General features: G+C 33.5%; 1 protein-coding gene across 3 annotated transcripts in view; it reads left to right on the forward strand.

Moving 5' to 3' along the window:
- The window catches only part of Znf280c (zinc finger protein 280C), a 62,023-nt gene that overhangs the window by 20,315 nt on the left and 22,810 nt on the right, over positions 1-18,898 (forward strand). For all 3 annotated transcript variants that reach the window (XM_046468314.2, XM_046468313.2, XM_046468311.2), the window contains 7 exons: positions 1,245-1,335; positions 4,250-4,426; positions 4,572-4,678; positions 8,561-8,781; positions 11,657-11,814; positions 12,256-12,356; positions 13,089-13,235. In XM_046468314.2, the coding sequence (XP_046324270.1) occupies positions 1,245-1,335; positions 4,250-4,426; positions 4,572-4,678; positions 8,561-8,781; positions 11,657-11,814; positions 12,256-12,356; positions 13,089-13,235 (1,002 nt within the window). The remainder of the gene's footprint in view (positions 1-1,244; positions 1,336-4,249; positions 4,427-4,571; positions 4,679-8,560; positions 8,782-11,656; positions 11,815-12,255; positions 12,357-13,088; positions 13,236-18,898) is intronic.

Consider the following 18,898-nt stretch of genomic DNA (forward strand, 5'->3'; position numbering starts at 1 on the left):
TTTGGGTCACTTAATATTTATCTTCTTAACAAACTAACATCATTAGAAAACAGTAGCAAAGTAAAATTCTTACAATCTACTGAACTCAACTTCTAAGCCCAAAACAAGCAAGCAAAATCTTTATATTCCCGTTACAAAAGTAATGTATATGGGAGGGGTTAGAAAACAAAGAAGACTTTTGTTCTGGTACATGGTTAGTGTGGTATATAGAGTATAATAACCAGGGCCATATTAATATTGGTTTGATAACCTATTCCTCATTTTTCATTGAACACTGTATTGAGAACATATTTCTTTGTCAAAAGAAAAAGATATTTCTCAAAAGCATGATGGTGAATGATAGTCTATCATTTAATTTATTTAACCATTCTCCATTACCAGATATGAGCTTTTATTTCTTACTCTTCTAAATAATTCTCCATTAAACATTTCATTTGCATATCACAAATTCTTAGAAGTGGAATAATTGGATTAAAGGATATGAACTTATGAAAGCCCTTGAAAGATACTGCTAAAATTTTCTTAGAGAAAAGTTGTATCAAGCCGGGCGTGGTGGCACACGCCTGTAATCCCATCAACTTGGGAGGCAGAGGCAGGAGGATTGTAAGTTCAAAGCCAGCCTTAGCAAAAGCAAGGCACTAAGCAACTCAGTGAGACCCTGTCTCTAAATAAAAATACCAAATAGGGCTGGGGATGTTGCTCAGTGGTTGAGTGTCCCCGAGTTCAATCCCCAGTACCAAAAAGAAAAAAAGAAAATTTATTTATTGTCTCTTAGAATAATTTAAAAACAAACATAGAATATAAGGGAAAGAAAGAAAAGTTATACCAAAATATAACCTCCATTTTGGGCTGAGGTCATGGTTTAGCGGTAGAGCGCTCACCTAGCACATGGAAGGCTCTGGGTTAGATCCTCAGCACCACGTAAATAAATAAAATAAAGGTATTGTGTCCAACTACAACTAAAAATATAACCTCCACTTTGCCAATAATATTATTAATTTTAAATTTCAACTTTTAGTTTCAAGCTAATTTTAAATTTCCAGAAAAATTACAAAAATAATGCAAGGAGTTCCCATATATCCTTACCCAATAGGGGTTAATTTTGGCAGAAACTAGTAATTACCTTTTTGTTTTATAGTTTATAGTAATTTAATCAATAAGGTTTTCTTCATTATGTTGGCACACAATTAATTTTGCCATTATAAAAACTTATGAAACAAAATTTTAACTATAACTTTTTACAGGATTTTTCAAAGAATTCGTCACAAGTTGAATCAGATGATTCTTCAGTCTTATTGTTTGGCTCGACCCAGGATACAACACCACTGTCCCCAGGTATACTGAAAAATTTTTGGAAGGTTTGGTTTAGCACTTTTTAATAAAAATTACAGAAGGAGGCATGATGAATATACATAGGGAATTAAATTCTATCTTGAAGTCCATACATTTTGTTAATTTTTTGTGTGTATTATAAGAATAGAGATAACCATTTCTTATTTTTTCTTTTTTTTTTTTTTTTTTTTTGGTTTGTACTGGGGATCAAACCCAGGAGTACTTAACCATTAAGCCACATTTCCAGTCCTTTTTTTATTTTGAGACACAGTCTCAAGTAAGTTGCTTAAGGCCTCATTAAATTGTGTGAGGCTGGTCTTGAATTTGTGATCTTCCTGCCTCAGCCTGTTGAGTCACTGAGATTACAAGTGTTTGCTACCACATCTGGCTAGAGCTAATCATTTCTGAATTCCTTTCTTGGGTGATTTTATGTAAAACCATATTTAATAATGGAATTTTTTTCTATTAAGTTTGCTAGCATGTATTCTTTGAACATATTCTCACATGGAACCAGCAACGGGTTTAAAAACCTTGGTACAATTTCTGTGAGTTCAAGAAGTCCTCTAATGCTCTAAATATTTTTAAAAATAAAGTATTGATTATTTGCAAGTCTATTAGTATGAGAACAAATGTATGGTTATAGTTGATTCCTTACTAGACTAGTATCTTTCTGTTCAAATGAATGATGTGTAGATATTGTAGTTAAATATCATTATAGAGTAGTACTATAAAGTGACAGAACTAAAGAAGTAGTGATTTGCACATGATAAATACTCAGTACATACCCATTGAAGGAATAGTAAAATTTTCTAATTGAATAATAATTACAGTTCTTTGTCTGCCATAATGAAGTTCTTCATTAACCAAAATAAATTATGTGCCAGTGAAGGAATTTTATCTAGCTGAAAACTTCTCTATAATCAGAGAAATTACTATTTCTGTATTAGCTAAATTGATATATTTCATTAAATGGAGAAAGTGATAATTTTTTTTCAGTACTGGTGATTAAATTCAGGGGCATTCTACTACTGAGCTATATCCCCAGCCCTTTTATTTTTTATTTTGAGACAGTTTCATTAAAATGCTTAGCCTGGCCTCCAACTTGGGATACTCAGCCTAAGCCTCCTACTGAGTAGCTGGGATTATAGGCCTGAGCCACCCTACCCAGCTCACAAAAAATTTTTTTATGTTAAAATTTTTTACTAACAAATTAGTATACAACATTTATCAAACCCAAACTAAAAAATTATAGTAATATTAGTGCCCAAAGTATTTTCCCATTTTTTTAATACTTGTTTGATGTTCACCTGTCTAGGTATCTAGTTAAATACCCATGAACCAAAATAAATAGGGAGATAAAATAGTTGTCTTAAATCTGAATTTACAAAGCCCATTGTTTATTTATCAGAATAAGTCTGAATTTCTAAAATTTCTAGTGGTTAAAGACAGTGACTTCTAGCTGGGTACAGTGACTCATGCCTGTAATCCCAGCAGCTCAGGAGGCTGAGGCAGGAAGATAGCAAGTTCAAGACCAGCCTTAGAAATTAAAAAAAAAAAAAATGACCAGCCTCAGCAACTTTATCAAGGCCCTAAGAAACTTAGCAAGACCCTGTCTCAAATAAGAAATGAAAAGGGCTGGGGATGTGGCTCAGTGCTTAAGTGTCCCTGGGATCAATCTCCAGTATCGCCCCCCCCACACACAAAAAAAGACAGTGACTCCTATTCTTACTTTAAAAGTTATTATATTGCAGAGAGTGGAACTTTGCCCTGAATGATAAACACTGTTATAGTTGGCTAGGAAGATATATATATATATATATATATATATATATATATATATATATATATATATATATAATTAAGCCTCTTTTCTTTTTTTTTAAAAGAGAGAGAGTGAGAGAGAGAGAGAGAATTTTTTAATATTTATTTTTTAGTTCTCGGGACACAACATCTTTGTTTGTATATGGTGCTAAGGATCGAACCCGGGCTGCACGCATGCCAGGCAAGCGCGCTACTGCTTGAGCCACATCCCCAGCCCTAAGCCTCTTTTCTAATGATTTTTGTTGCCTTTATCAGGTCACCTAAGCTCTTTACACTTCAGTTTTCTCACATTAAAATAGATACTTTTACTTTTCTCACATAATGCATTCATTCTCTAGATCTGAAATGAGCCATTTGGAGATAAAATTGCTTATCTCATGGCTTTTTTTGAGGCCCACATAAGTGATAAGTGAAAACTGCATCATAAGTTTTTAAATACTTAAACTGTTTTTTTGTAGTGATAATTATGAATGGTTGTATGTGGTATTTGTTTGGAAGCATGATTATTGAACTTGTGTCCAATATGATCATAGAAGGTTCTTAGAGAAAATTGGATATGAACTTGATTTTGTTTTGTTTTGTTTTTGTGGTACTGGGTGGAGATTCTCTGTGCTTTTATTTTTCTTTCTTTTGGCTTGGAATTTTTGGGCCTGACTCCTTTCATGATAACCTGTTTAAATATTTCTTTTGAAAGTATCTTTAGAATTTTCCTGCATAAAGTTTATTTCATGAATTTGCTAAATATATATAGTCCATAAAAGCTGTTTATACAGGGCTGGAGCTGTTGCTCAGTTGGTAGAGTGCTTGCCTTGTGCATGCACAAGGCCCTGGATTCAATCCCCAGCACCAAAAAAAAAAAAAAAGCTGTTTGTACAGTTTCTACCTTTTGTTTATATAAATTATCAGCATGGTTTTTTTTTTTTTTTTTTTTTTTTTTTTGGTCATTTGTATAACACAGTAATTCAATTATATTACCTTTAGCCCCAAGGTAATTTTTATGTGATTTTAAACATAAGGCTATTTTAGTAGTAATGTTATGTAATAGTCTATACTAAAGTATTTATAAATATCTTTCCCACTATTTAAATCTTTGTAGACATGGATCAATCTTCCTTTGGATTAAAACGTCCTTCTACTTCTAAAGTAAACAGTGTTAATCCAAAAAAGCCAAAAGCCAGCGAAAGTGTTTCTGAAATAAATCCCTCATCTTCATTGTCTTTAAATAACTCCCCTTCAGAGGCATCTTCCCAGGTTATGGTATCAACAACAACAGGTAAGTATGAAATCTGGCATATGAAAAAGAAATTGTATTATTTACAGAATTTTAGAAATTGTGATGAATTTTACAATGGTTAGTGGTTATTTAAGGTTTAAAGAAAAGATGAATTTGAGTCATTAAAGTCCTTAATCTATTTTAGGTTCAAATACCTCAACTCAAAATAAAACTGGAGTACCTTTCCTAAGAGCTTGTCCAAAGTGCAATATTCAATTCAATCTTTTGGATCCTTTGAAATACCACATGAAGGTAAAGGTTTTTTCAAAATTTGATTTTTTAAAATATGTACAAATCCATGAAAATATTCAGGATTGATCCATAGTAAAGCTGGTTTGTTCATATATTTAGATAATAAATCATCTCATTGGTATTTCAGTATAACTCAAGTAAAAATTGATATTTGTAATGATTGTCTTTATAGAAGATTATAAAATCTTCCCATTCCTAAAATTTAAATTTTTTTTGAAAATTTAGTTCATATACATGCCACAGTGCATTCATAGTGCACTTTAATTTTAAATGAAAATAGTGTTAATCAGAATGCTCTAGTGACTATATCATGCCATTCTTCAAACTTTTTGTAAAGCAGGCATTTTATTAAGCACTTGATTCTACATAAAACTTAAAATTCCTTTTGTGTATTTTTAAAAATATTTTTTAGTTGTTGATGGATCTTTATTTTATTTATTCGTATGTGGTGCTGAGAATCGAACCCAATACCTCACGCATGCTAGGCAAGTGTGCTACCACTGAGCCACAACCCCAACCTTCTTTTTTTATGTATTTTTTATCCATTGTGACAAATGCATGCCACATGACTTGTTGAAAATCTTAGTTTTCCCATTTAATTTTCAACAGACTTCTAATGATAGGACATTGTATATGAAATGATAGTTTTAACTCAATCTGGAATATACTTTATATAGTTTCAAATGAGTTCTAGCTTTTCAGGAAACTCCTGAAATTAGGATTTAGGTGATTTTCAAAGTACTAATGAAGGTGTGGGATTTAGGAGAAACTCCACTTAAAATATTTTAGAAGATATTGCAGTATTCTGTTTTTTCTGTATAAAGATAGTCTGTATTCTCTTTGCATGCCCAGTGTAAATGGCACGAAGTGGGGAAGGAAGCAAGAAAAAAGGTAATGTAGATGATATATGGGAAAGAAGGGATGAGAAGAGTGCAAAGCAAAGAAGCAACTTAGGAAAAGGTACTGCTCACTATTCTGAAGATTGGCATATTTTTATTGAAATTAAGCGTTTTACAAAAAAAAAAATAGGGGGAAAAGACGTATTTTAAAATTCCAAATACAAATCTCTTTGGGGGCAAAACTATTGAATAGATTACTACACTTACTTCCCAGAGTGTATTTGAGAAAGGTGAATCCAAGTCTCACATTATCAATATTTTCTTTGATATTTTCCTGTTCTAGTTTGTGGTGCTGCTCTTTAGGATATAGGTGGATATCTCTCTCTTTTATAATGTCATTGTGAATGTACCATTGACATTTTTTTTAAATACCCTTTTTATCTGATCGTTTCATGCTTTTCATCTAAATTCCATTTTATGTGAATTTTATGTGATAGCAAGCTTACAACCCTTGCTTTTTTATTGTTTGCAATTTACCTGTTATTTTCTTATTTAGCCTTTTATTTTCAACCTTTCCAAATCACTTTATTTTTTGTAGATTTCTTATTTTCACTAGTTTCTTTTGTAATCCTACATGAAAATCTTTGTTTTCATTCATTTAAGCCCATTTATATTCATTGATAGGAGAGATTTAATTGGTAAGATACATTTAATTGGTCTTGGTTCTGTTTTACTTTATTATGTTTTATTTTTTGAGTCTTTTATGTTGTACTTATTTTTTGTGTACATAGCTTAGACTTTAGGAAAGTTACTGTTTCACAACCTAACTTGTTTTGTTATATAGGCTTGTCCCTTTTTTAAACCACTTTACTGAGGTATGACAAGAAGCTGTACATACTTCATACATACAATTCAGTGAGTTTGGAAATTAGTTTACAGCTGTGAAACCATCTACAGTCTATGCCATAAATATATTCATCACCTTAAAAGTTTGCAGCTGCCCATTGTATTATTTTTGTGATAAGAACACAACATAAAATCTACCCTCTTGGCAAATTATTTTAAGTATGCAATACAGTATTGTTGACTGTAGGCAATATGCTGGTATAGTAGGCCATTAGGGCTTAGTCATGCTGAATAACTGAACTTTCATACTCTTTGACTAATACTAAACTTCCCCATTTGCTCTTTCTCCCAGATCATGGCAACTACCAGTCTATCCTCTGTATTATTAGTTCGACTATTTTAGATTTCTCTTAAAAGAGGAATCGTGGTATTGTCCTATTGCTGATTTATTTCACTTAATATAATATCTTGCAAGTCTATTGTTCAAATGGTAGAATTTCTTTTTTAAGGCTGAATAATATTCCAGTGTGTATGTGTGTGTGTGTGTGTGTGTGTGTGTGTGTGAGACACACACACACACACATACCACGTTCTCTTTATCCATTTGTATTTAGATTGCTTTTAGGTCTTAGCTATTGTGAATAATGATACAATGAACACAAGATTGCAGATTTGCCTTTGAAATCCTAATTGCAATTTCTTTGGATGTGTACCAGAAATAACACTGTTGAATTTTTTGGTACTTGTTTTTAATTTTTGAGGAACTTCCATATGTTTTCCACTGTGGCTACACCAGTTTATATTCCCATTATGGGTATACATTTTCTCCACATTGTCACCAACACTTATCTTTTGTCTTTTTGGTAAAGTTTGAGGTGATAATTTGTTGTGGTTTGATTTGTATTTCCCTGATAATTAATGTTGTTGAGTGCCTTTTCACCTACCTGTTAGCTATTTCTATATCTGCTTTTGAGAAATGTCTTATTCAGTTCCTGTATACATTTTTAAATCAGTTTGGTTTTTTTTCTGTTGACTTATAAGAGATCTTGTATGTTTTAGATATTAACCTTTTATCAGATCTGTGGTTTGTGAATATTTTCTCCTATTTATTTTTGTTTTTAAATGATTCTAAGAGACAATAAATAAATTTTCTTTTCTTTTCTTTCTTTCTTTCTTTTTTTTTGGTACTGGGGATTGAACACAGGGGCACTCACCCACTGAGCCTCATCCCCAACCCTGTTTTGTATATTATTTAGAGACAGGGTCTCACTGAGTTGCTTAGTGTCTTGCTTTTGTTGAGGCTGACTTTGAACTTGAGATCCTCCTGCCTTAGCCTCCCAAGCTGCTGGGATTACAGGAGTATGCCACCATGCCTGACCCTGAATACATTTTCTTATTGAGAAAAAAGGCTTATGTATGAAAGTATTCCACAATAGGATCAGTTTATGTGAGGTTTTGATTTTATTCATGAGATAGACTTCCCTGTCTAATATTTAAGCATTCCAGATAGAATGTGTTGAGATTTGCAAGATATAATTGATGCTTCTTTCTTTGTGAGACACATATCTTCTAGCACCTTAACTCTGGAGAATGGCAGGTTAGCAATGCTTAGAGTCTGCTTCCAACCAAGCTTACTAAAGTACTACTTTGTTATTTAATAATTAAGCTTATACATAGTCATTTCAATCAACCCTTTCTTTAAGCTATATCTTGCTGCAAATATGAAATATATTATTTTTGGCCAAGAAGCAAATTATTAAGTATTTACATTTATAAATATATAAGTCAAATATATAGATATCCCTGACCTTAAGGATTTCAATTTGTTTTTGAAGCTATTTCTTTATCAATATAGTAAGTATTTATTGTTAGAATTGTTCAAAATTTATAAAAGAAAGCCAACATTTTGGTGAATGTCCTTCCAGATATATTGCCATGCACAGTTTTATATGATCTGGCCCTAGATGTAAACACAGAATTCATTTTTATTTATTTAAATATTATTTTAATTGTAGATGGACCCAATATCTTTATTTATTTATTTTCATGTTGTGCTGAGGATTGAACCCAGTGCCTCACACATGTGAGGCAAGTGCTCTACCACTGAGCCACAACCCCAGCCCAAACACAGAATTCATTTTTGACCTTTCATTTTTAAAAGAGATATAAAAAAGGCTTTTTTACCCCTTCTTTTTAGCGTTGTTGCCCGGACATGATAAATAACTTAATGGAAAGTGTTAAAACAGAACTTTCATGTGCCGAAGACAAAACTAATACTGGTTCAGAGAAAGGAAAATTGATCATGTTAGTTAGTGACTTTTATTATGGAAGACATGAAGGAGCCATGGAGGAAGAACCGAAGACTTACACAACCTTTAAATGCTTCAGTTGCTTGAAAGTTCTTAAAAATAATATTAGGTATGTAAATACTTACTTACAATTGTTTCACAATTAGATACTACAATGTATAAAATACTGAATTTTGGAATATGAATATTATATTATTTTTCTTTCCCACTCTAGGTAAAACAGTATGTTGAAAAGATTTTGCCCTCTCTTTATTTTTTCTTTTTTTAATATTTTTTTTTATTTGTAGATGGACATAATACCTTTATTTTATTTATTTTCGTGTAGTGCTGAGGATCAAACCCAGTGCCTCACATGTTCTAGGCAAGCCTCTACCACTGAGCTACAATCCTAGCCCTTTTGCTCACTTATATTTTAGTAGTAATACTACTATTATTAGTAATACTTGTATTACTCCTGGATCTCCATAATCATATTTTTTCAGTTAGTTTAAGAAAGGACAAAATATATTATAACTTAAGGAAAATTACTTCTTTGCTGTCTATATAACAGTGAACTAAGAGTTTTGTAACATGTTTTTATTTTCTAGTTGCTTGTGAATCTTACATAGCTTTTTTTATATTTTTGTGTTGTATATGGACACAATACCTTTATTTTATTTATTTGTTTTTATGTGGCACTGAGGATTGAACCTAGTGTCTCACAGATGCTAGGCAAGTGCACTACCACTGAGCTACAGCCACAGCCCCTTAAATTTCTTTATATCACAAGAAAAAATACATTATCTAATCTAACCTCCATGCTGGTCTTATTTAATGCTCAAATTTTTCTGTTTGTACTTAAATTTTTTAACATATTTACCTATAGAGATAGTGATCTTTTTTGGTGGTCATCTTTTAGAAATTTTCAAGTTCTATGAAACATGTTTGCTTTGATTTTATGATTTAATACATTTAAAAACAGATTTAATTTCCAGTGAATTTTTAAAAATTTACTTATTTATTCTAATTTGTTATACATGCCAGCAGAATGCATTTCAGTTCATAGTACACATATAGAGCACAATCTTCATGTCTCTGGTTGTACACAAAGTAGAGTCACACCAGCCAGTGGAATTTTAAAGATTTTATACATGTATGCTTTAAATTTTAAGAACATGTACTTTGTAGTCTTTGAGTTATGTGTTACATTACATATCTTAACATTTCAAATGAGGTAGTAGCAAAACAAAGTAACAAGACATCTCAGTAGGTATTTTTCATTGCTTGTGTAGCCTGACATTTATATTAAGTGAGGTTGTTTTTCTAACATTTTATAATAAAAATTTTTGAATATTCAACAAAATTAAAAAAATTTACAGTGACCATCTGTTTATTACCTCAATTATTTTTTGTAAAGAGAGAGAGATAATTTTTTTTAATATTTATTTTTTTAGTTTTTGGTGGACACATTTTATTTTATTTCTATGTGGTGCTGAGGATCGAACCCAGCACCCCGCGCATGCCAGGCGAGCGCGTTACTGCTTGAGCCACATCCCCAGCCCTTATCAACACAATTCTACCATTAACATTTTACTATACAAGTTGAGTATCCCTTATCCAAAATTCTTGGCACAAGAAATGCTTCAGATTTGGGATATTTTATCAGATTTTGGAATATTTGCATATATCTATAATGAGATGTCTTGAATTCAAGACCCAAGTCTAAACACAAATTTTTTTTTGTTTCTCATGTCCCTTATACACATAGTCTAAAGGTGATTTTATATAATATTTATGGTATACTTGGCATTTTGCCTGTGACTCATCATATGAAGTAAGGTGCAGAATTTTCACCTTATGATATCGTGGTGTGCAAAAGTTTTAGATTTTGGAGCATTTCAAATTTGAGATTTTCAGATTAGGGATGCTAAGCTTGTACTTATTTTACCACGTATCTATTTATTGATAGAACCATTTGATTTTTTTGGGTAGTTTTCAAAGTAAATTGCAGACATTTTCCAAAACCAAAGGAATAAAGAAGATATTGCAAGATATTTCATAATCAACTCTAAAAAGAAGCAGTGTTTTGAAGGTGTAAAAAAGAGATAAATTTTAAACTTTCACAATGATTGCTATCTAGTCCACCCTGTTTCAAGATTTTCTTTAGGAACTTATAGTGAGTTATTGTAAGTAGTTGACCCATTCTTAAAATTGTTGCTTTGATTGAAATTTTACTTTGAAATTCAGCCAAAAGCTTCAGTACACTCTTCAAAGTAGGCATGCCCATTTATTGTATACTCTGTGCCTTAAATGACATTCTGTAAGGAAGAATGAACAATTTTTTTAAGAGAGAGGGGAAAGAGAGAGAGAGAGAATTTTTTAATATTTATTTTCTTTTTGGCGGACACAACCTCTTTGGTGGTGCTGAGGATCAAACCCAGGCCGCACGCATGCCAGGCGAGCGTGCTACCACTTGAGTCACATCCCCAGCCCAACAATTTGTAACAACAGTAAGCCAGTATCACTAAATAAAGCAAAAGGTTCTTTTAATTATTATTGTTATTTTTACATGCATTTTGAAACCAATATACAAATACATACATATATATCTTCAAAATCTTCAAAAGATTTCTTTCATGACTCCATAGCTATTGTTGGTAGTAGTTTTCTTTCTATAAGTGTTTTATTTTGAAATGCAAATAGTATTTCATGTGTTGAAAAGAAGCCTGCTATTTTTCTTTACGCAGAACGTTTTGAAACAAGATGAAAAGAAAAATTGTTTAGTGAGCCACTTAATGAATAAAGTACACACTTTTTTGTGTGTGATGGGGTCCTGCTGTTTTGCCCAGGCTGTTTTTTTTTTTAGAGGACTTTAAGGCCTTGGAGATATTATTTTGATTTAGTCAGACAACTGTATTTTTAAAATTTAAGATCAGACATTTATTTGTGAGGTTTCTCTCTGGTTATAAATCTGAATCTTTGTACCTGTTGACAATGATTTATAGGTTCATGAACCATATGAAGCACCACTTGGAACTCGAGAAGCAGAATAGTGAGAGCTGGGAAAACCACACCACCTGCCAGCACTGCTACAGACAGTATCCCACGCCCTTCCAGTTGCAGTGCCACATTGAGAGTACTCACACTCCCCATGAGTTTTCTAGTAAGTGATAATCCTTGAAATTATGAATATTACTGATTTTGATCATCTGAACTATGAAAGAACCTTAAGAATCCTGATGGTAAAATAGACTTTGAGGGTAAAATTTAAAAAACAGTTTTTAACTCTTATACTTAAATAAAATTTGTTACTAAAATTGAAATGCCTCTTGTAAACAATTCATTAATATTTCTATATTTTTGGTTCATCTGAAAAGTGTGGCTAAAACTAGTAGTACACTTCCCTCAGTGATGTTATGAGAATTAAATAAACTAAATAATGCCCTTAGAACAATGTTAATAGTGATAGAATTATTAGAACACCCTCACTGTTATTTCTACCACTATTACTGTTACTACTTGTTGTCATTGTTACGGATTTACAAAATGCATCCTTTTTAAATATACATCCTTAAAATTGTGTGATTTTTTTCCCCACTTGCAGCCATTTGCAAAATCTGTGAATTGTCATTTGAAACAGAGCATATTCTTTTACAACATATGAAGGATACTCATAAACCTGGTGAAATGCCATATATTTGCCAGGTAAACAGATTTTTTGTATACTTAGGTATCTATTTAATTTTCAGGTGCCATGAAATAATGTTGTTCTTTGGATTTTTGACCATTTAAGGTAGTTATCGTACTAAAATTGAAGAGCCTCTTCATTAGTGAAAACTCCCTTGGGGGTGATAGGCTAGATTTGCCTTGTGGGCCATAGTTTGTTGACCCTCCTGTTCTGGGCAAAGAGATATCCTACTGGAGAAAGAAACCTAAAGGCTTATCGTATTAGGGGAGAATGTAGACATTACAGGAAAACAGGAAATGCTTCTAGTTATAGAGAACCCAATTACATGTTTTGGGACCATTGTTTTTCCAGAATTTAAAGTGACTGTCAGTAATAAGAAAGCAAGGTAACGATAAATTGCCACTGTTTCATAGCCTTTAAAAATCTAAAGAAGAAAATACTTTTTTGTATAGCAGGAAAAACTTTACAGAACAAGAGGCATCAAAGTTTGAAAATTCAAGTCAAGATGGGGATGGTGAAAAGAAGGGAGTCTAGCTATGTTTTGGAATATACCCCTAACTTTGAAAGATAACTCTTCAGTTTCAGAGTTATCTTTATTACTTTTACTAATAGGACTCTTGGTTGCATAGACAGTAAAGCTAAACTAGTAGTTCAGAATATTCTTAACAAGTACCTCATCATGGCTAATTTGATATCATTTTATGCAATTATAAAGCTTCAGTTAAACTAAAACTTCTTTTTATTTTTAGGTTTGCCAGTTTAGATCTTCAACATTTTCTGATGTAGAAACTCATTTTAGAGCATCCCATGAAAACACGAAGAACTTGCTGTGTCCATTCTGCCTCAAAGTTAGTAGAATGGCAACCCCCTATATGAATCATTACATGAAACATCAGGTGAGATTTAGTAGTTCATATTTGTTTGCATTGTTTTGATGAAATGTTAGACATACTTAGAACATTGGTTAAATTTCTTCTGAACAGGAAGCAAAGTTGCTCTGAAAGACATAATTAATTTACAGTTTATGTTTATGCTTGTGAAACTTTCATTTCTTTCCCTTGCCTGCTTTCTGATGATGTTGAGGCTTATATACAATAAAAGTTCTGAAAGGTAGTTAGAAAGGGAACCTCAGAATAGAGGGAAAGGGGAAGATGAGTGGAATATTCAGGTTGGATATTTTGGGGTCCAAGAGTGGTAGACACAGGAATGATTTTGAAGGTGGTTATCAAGAGTAGGGAAAAGAATATGTGAACCAAGGAAGCTTAAGACTGAGTCTTAACCTTCTGTTTTCCTTTTTTCCTCCAACCTTACTTCTACTTCCCAACCCACTTTGTATTACTGGAAGACCTGTAGTTGTCATTAGTGACCCAGAATGGTCTCTTATAGCAGCTGATAGCAAAAGAAACAGCAGTGACCCTTATTACCAGATATGTGAATTATGCTGGAGAACTATATTTAGGTTGCAATTCTTTCCTGTATGACTTTGTACAGTTCTGCTATGTAATTTCTATGATACCAGTATTAGTGCTTGTACCTTTCCCTTGAATTCTCATTTTTCTCCCCACTGGTTCTTTTCCTGAAACAATTAGACTGTCACTTGGGCTGAAAACTTTCCTGAAGCAGTGAGCCTGTTCTTGGATGTTTAAAAGAGTAACAGTGCTTCTGTCAAAATCAGAAGTCAGTGGATTTACTGAATCTGATTATGTAATCAAGCTTTGCCTCCTCACTGATCAGCTTATTATATTTTCTTATTATTGACTGCATTGTCATGGCCAATTTATTAAGTACTGGTGCTAATATGGGTTTTGGTTATGGTCATTAGATAATCATGAAATCAACTTGTAGTTGTTAATTGGAAAAAATTATTAAAGAATTTTCAGACACATCCAGGATTGTCAATGTTACCATTGCCATGGTACCAATGTATTTTTTTTTTTATCCTGGTCAGCTACCATGTTCTTAAGAAACTCTGGCAAAATCTTTCCATTCAAGGATTTCCCCAACAGTGTTCCATCAGGTATTAATAGGTATTCTCACAAATTGTTCTTAATAAATTTCACAAATGGCTGGGTTTACAAAATTAGTAGAATTTTTTGCTGTGTTTAAAATCCAGACTTTTTAGAGCTTTTAATATCCTAACAGAAATTATAAATCTTGGGCTGGGGTTGTAGCTCCGTGGTAGAGCACTCACCTAGCATGTGTAAGGCACTGGGTTTGATCCTCAGTACCACTTAAAAAATAAATAAATAAAATAAAAGTATTGTGTCCACCTACAACTAAAAAGAAGAAGAAAATATAAATTTGAGGTGCAATGGCACATGCTTGTAATCCTAGCATCTTGACAAGCTGAAGGAGGAGGATTCCAAGTTCTAGACCAGCCTCAGCAATTTAGCAATGCCCTGTCTCAAAATAAAAAGGTCTGGGGATGTGGCTCAGTGGTAAAGCAACCCTGAGTTCAATCCTCAGTACCAAAAAAAAAAAAAATATATATATATATATATATATATAAATTTTCAAGTAGGACACAGTACATAATATTCCCTAAACTTGTTTGACCATTCTACCTTTTTTGTTGTTGTTGTTTGTTTGTTTTGGTACTAGGGATTGAACTCAGGGGCACTTGGCCACTGAGCCACATCCTCAGCCCTATTTTGTATTTTATTTAGAGACAGAGTCTCACTGAGTGGCTTAGTGCCTTGCTTTTGCTGAGACTGGCTTTGAACTCATGATCCTCCTGCCTTAGCCTCCCGAGCCACTGGGATTACAGGTGTGTGCCACTGTGACCGGCTTCTACCCTTTATTTGTATAATACCTATTAACATTTCTTAAGGAATAGAATTTGAGAAACACTATTCTTTGTGCTCTGTATTTCACTTTTGGCTTTTGATTTTGAAAAGAATGAAATAAAAAGCAGTACTCTCCCTGCTTCATAATAAGGCTTTTAGCATAATTCTTTCCTTTGCTTTACTAGGCTCCAGAGTATGTGGATATAGACATGGAGTGAGTGATACATGCTTAGAAAGGTAGAAATTGATAGGTAGGCTATGTGGACTGTGTCTCTTTAAGTTCTTTATCTGATCTGTAGTCACTCTAAATGCCCTAGTTCATATGTCCTAACTTACCAGGTGTGTTGGAAAGAGTTATCCCAGCAGGTCTGAGTTGTCTGATGAGGGCCTGCTTCTTAATTTATAGATAGTCATCTTATCACTGTGTCCTTACATGACAAAGGGGTCCCAAGAGAGCTTTCCAGGGTCCCATTTATGAGGGCCTCAGCTTCATGACCTAATTACCTTCCAAAAACCCCACCTCCCATGCTATCACATTAGAGGCTAGGATTTCAGCATATGAATTGGCGTCAGACTTAAACATTTGACCCATCACAGGAGTTCAATTTCTTTTTTCTTTCCTTTTTTTAAATACATGGACACAATATCTTTATTTTGTTTTTTATTTTTATGTGGTGCTGAGAATCGAACCCAGTGCCTCCTGTGTGAGGCAAGTGCTCTGCCACTGAGCCACAACCCCAGCCTTTTTTTTTTTTTTGATAAGTTTCATGTATCTAAGAGGTAGGCAGTCACTAATAAAAAGGAAAAGAATCTATTGATCAAAGGATCATCAGGCATCCCTCAAGTTATTTTCAGTTTGTGTATTATTCACTAAATACTCAAAAGCTAGAACTGAGCAGGATTATAATCTTATAATAGAAATGACATTATTAGTGCAATTTTAGACAATAAGAATTATTAAACCTGTAGTTTATTCTACAGATTTTTGAAGACTTCGATTGTAACTTTTTTCTAAAAAAAAATAAATACATTATCACATCTTGAGTGATTTTAGCGCTAGCAATCCAGTTTGTATAACTTTTATGAAAGGATGAAAGAATTCAGATGTGTTAAATATCTTCATTAACTCCTTAGTAATAAGAATATGCAGTTACCATATACTAATCATTTGCCATATGACAGCCACTGGTGCTTTTATGTGCACTATTTTGTTTAATATTTATAGTCACACTATTAAGCAGGTATGTAATTGCTTCTATTTTATAGGTGAGGAAATAAAGCTTTATAGAGAGTAACTTGCATAATATCACATTCTCCAATAAATGGCAAAGCCAAAAATTGACTTAAGAGTCCAAGTTTTTACTACAGACCCATATTCCACACACTGATATGAGGCCTAAAGAGAGATATTAGTCATTACCCATGAAAAATCACTCAAATCACCCAAACATTATAATATGCTTGTCAAAAAGTTCAAGTCAGACAACTTTCTTCTTTACTCTTGGAACTTCACATTACTGTTTCTTTGGTTGAATATAATGTTATTTTTAAAAGGTACTATATCATCATCATCATCCTTAGCATCTTGAATGTATACAAGCATAAGAGGGAATAGTAGATTAATGTCTCCAACCTCAGGGCTCTGTGCAAATGCTCACTGAATGGAATGGTAGACATTTTGAACTAGCTAAATTGTGCCTGCTGCTTGTGTGTGGTCTGTCAGTCTCTTACTGTCTGCCTCATTAATTAACAAACATTTATTGAACCTAATAAATGCCAGGGACTGTTTTAGGTATTGGGGATACAGAAGTGAGAAAAGCAAAGTTTGTGCCCTCTGGAATTTACATTGTTGTGGAAAAACAACATGTTTGCATATGTTTGTGTGTGCATGCACAGGTGTGCAAGCAAGGAGGAAGATCTGAATGTATGTGTATGCTAGCTGGTGGCAAGTACAATGGGAAAAATACAAATGGATAGGAAGTTGCCAGGTCTTAGGTGAAGGAGTGGTTTCTGTTTTTTGTATAAGGTAAAAAACAGGGGGCCTCTTCAAAGGAGATAAGGGAGTAAGTCTTATAGCTATCTGGGACAGGCAAAGGATAATGAAGTGAGCATATAACTAGGATGTTCAAGAAACAGCAAGGAGGTTAGTGTAGCTGGATCACAGTAAACAAGTAGGAAGAGATGAGGTTGCAGCAATAGAAAGTAAGCCGGATTATATAGGACCTTATAAGCTAGAGTCAGGATTCTGGAGTATTAAGGAAAGCCACTTTCAGAAGTTTTCGTATATGAAAGATATGCATTGTATTTAACATCGCTCTGGCAGCCATAAGAAGAATTGACTGTAATGGGATTGAAGGGTGGAAACAGGGAGAAAAATAGAAGCCTATTGCAAGAGTTTACATGAGTGGTTGGTTTTATACTAATGTGAGTGGTAGAAGTGGTTAGAGGTGATGAATGATGAGTTTTTTTGTTTGTTTGGTACTAGGGATTGAACCCAACCCAGGGATGCTTTGCCTTTAAGCGACATCCCCAACCCTTTTTTAAAAAATATTTTTCTTTAGTTGTAGATGAACACAATGACTTTATTTTATTTATTTATTTTTATGGTGCTGAGGATCGAACCTAATGCCTCACATATGCTAGTGAGCACTCTATCACTGAGCCACAGCCCAGCCCCCAACCCTTTTTAATTTTTATTTTGAGACAGGATCTCCCTAAGTTGCTTAGGACCTCACTATGTTTTGAGGCTGGCCTTGAACTTTCAGTCCTCCTGAGTTACTTCAATTACTGGCACACACCAGTGTGCCTGACTTGATGGAGATAATGAGAAGTGAAAAGATTATAAATGTCTTTTGAAGATATTGCTAATACATTTTATTAATGGGTTGAATGTAAGGTATAAGAAAAAGGAGTTAAGAATAACCAGACTTTCTCCTTTTTTCCTTTTGTCCTACACAGCTATAGAAATAGAGTTCCCATATACCGAGACATTGGCAAAACTAGGGAGGAACACATTCTCTCGCCATCACATCCACATACACACAAACACATATACACACACATACACAGTGAAACAAAGATGTCAAGTAGGTATTTGGATTGTGGCTATTTAAAGCCATGAAACTGACCCTTGCTGACAACACACCTGCGGTCCCAGGGACTTGGGAGGCAGACGCGGGAGGATTGTAAGTTCAAGGCCAGCTTCAGCAATTTAGCAAGACCCTGTCTCAAAATAAAAAACATAAAAGGACTGGAAATGTAGCTCCATGGTACCCTGGGGTTCAATCCCCACTAACAAGTAAATAAATGAAGCCATGAAACTAGATGAGGTATAGGTAGAGAAAAGATTTCTGGGAATTATACTTTGTAGGATTTTCTTTCTGGTTATCTTGATTTCTGTTTCTTGGGTGAGTTTTCCCCTTCCACCTCTCTCTTGAGCATATATAGGTGAGTTTATTTATGTTGACTGTACTTATGATATAATATAAGACACCACACCTCCCAAACAGTCTGAAGATAAAACTAACATAGTAAAATACGTTTTATATAATATGTAGTTTGAGCTTTTTATAGAAATTTTATTCACCACATGCCTGCTGTGCATCAGTAACTCCTGGTATTTTTCATATGTCAGCTCATTTTGATTATTCTGAAAGATTGGGTCTTATATAGTGATATGAGCTGGGGTTGTGGCTCAGTGGTAGAGTGCTTGCCTAACACATATGAGGCTGGGTTCACTTCTCAGCACCGCATGCAAATAAATAAAATAAAGG

Source organism: Marmota monax, unplaced genomic scaffold, assembly GCF_021218885.2.
Source record: "Marmota monax isolate L192 unplaced genomic scaffold, Marmota_monax_Labrador192_F-V1.1 WCK01_AAM20220418_F8-fsc00054, whole genome shotgun sequence".
In the NCBI taxonomy this organism is placed as follows: Eukaryota; Metazoa; Chordata; class Mammalia; order Rodentia; family Sciuridae; genus Marmota; species Marmota monax.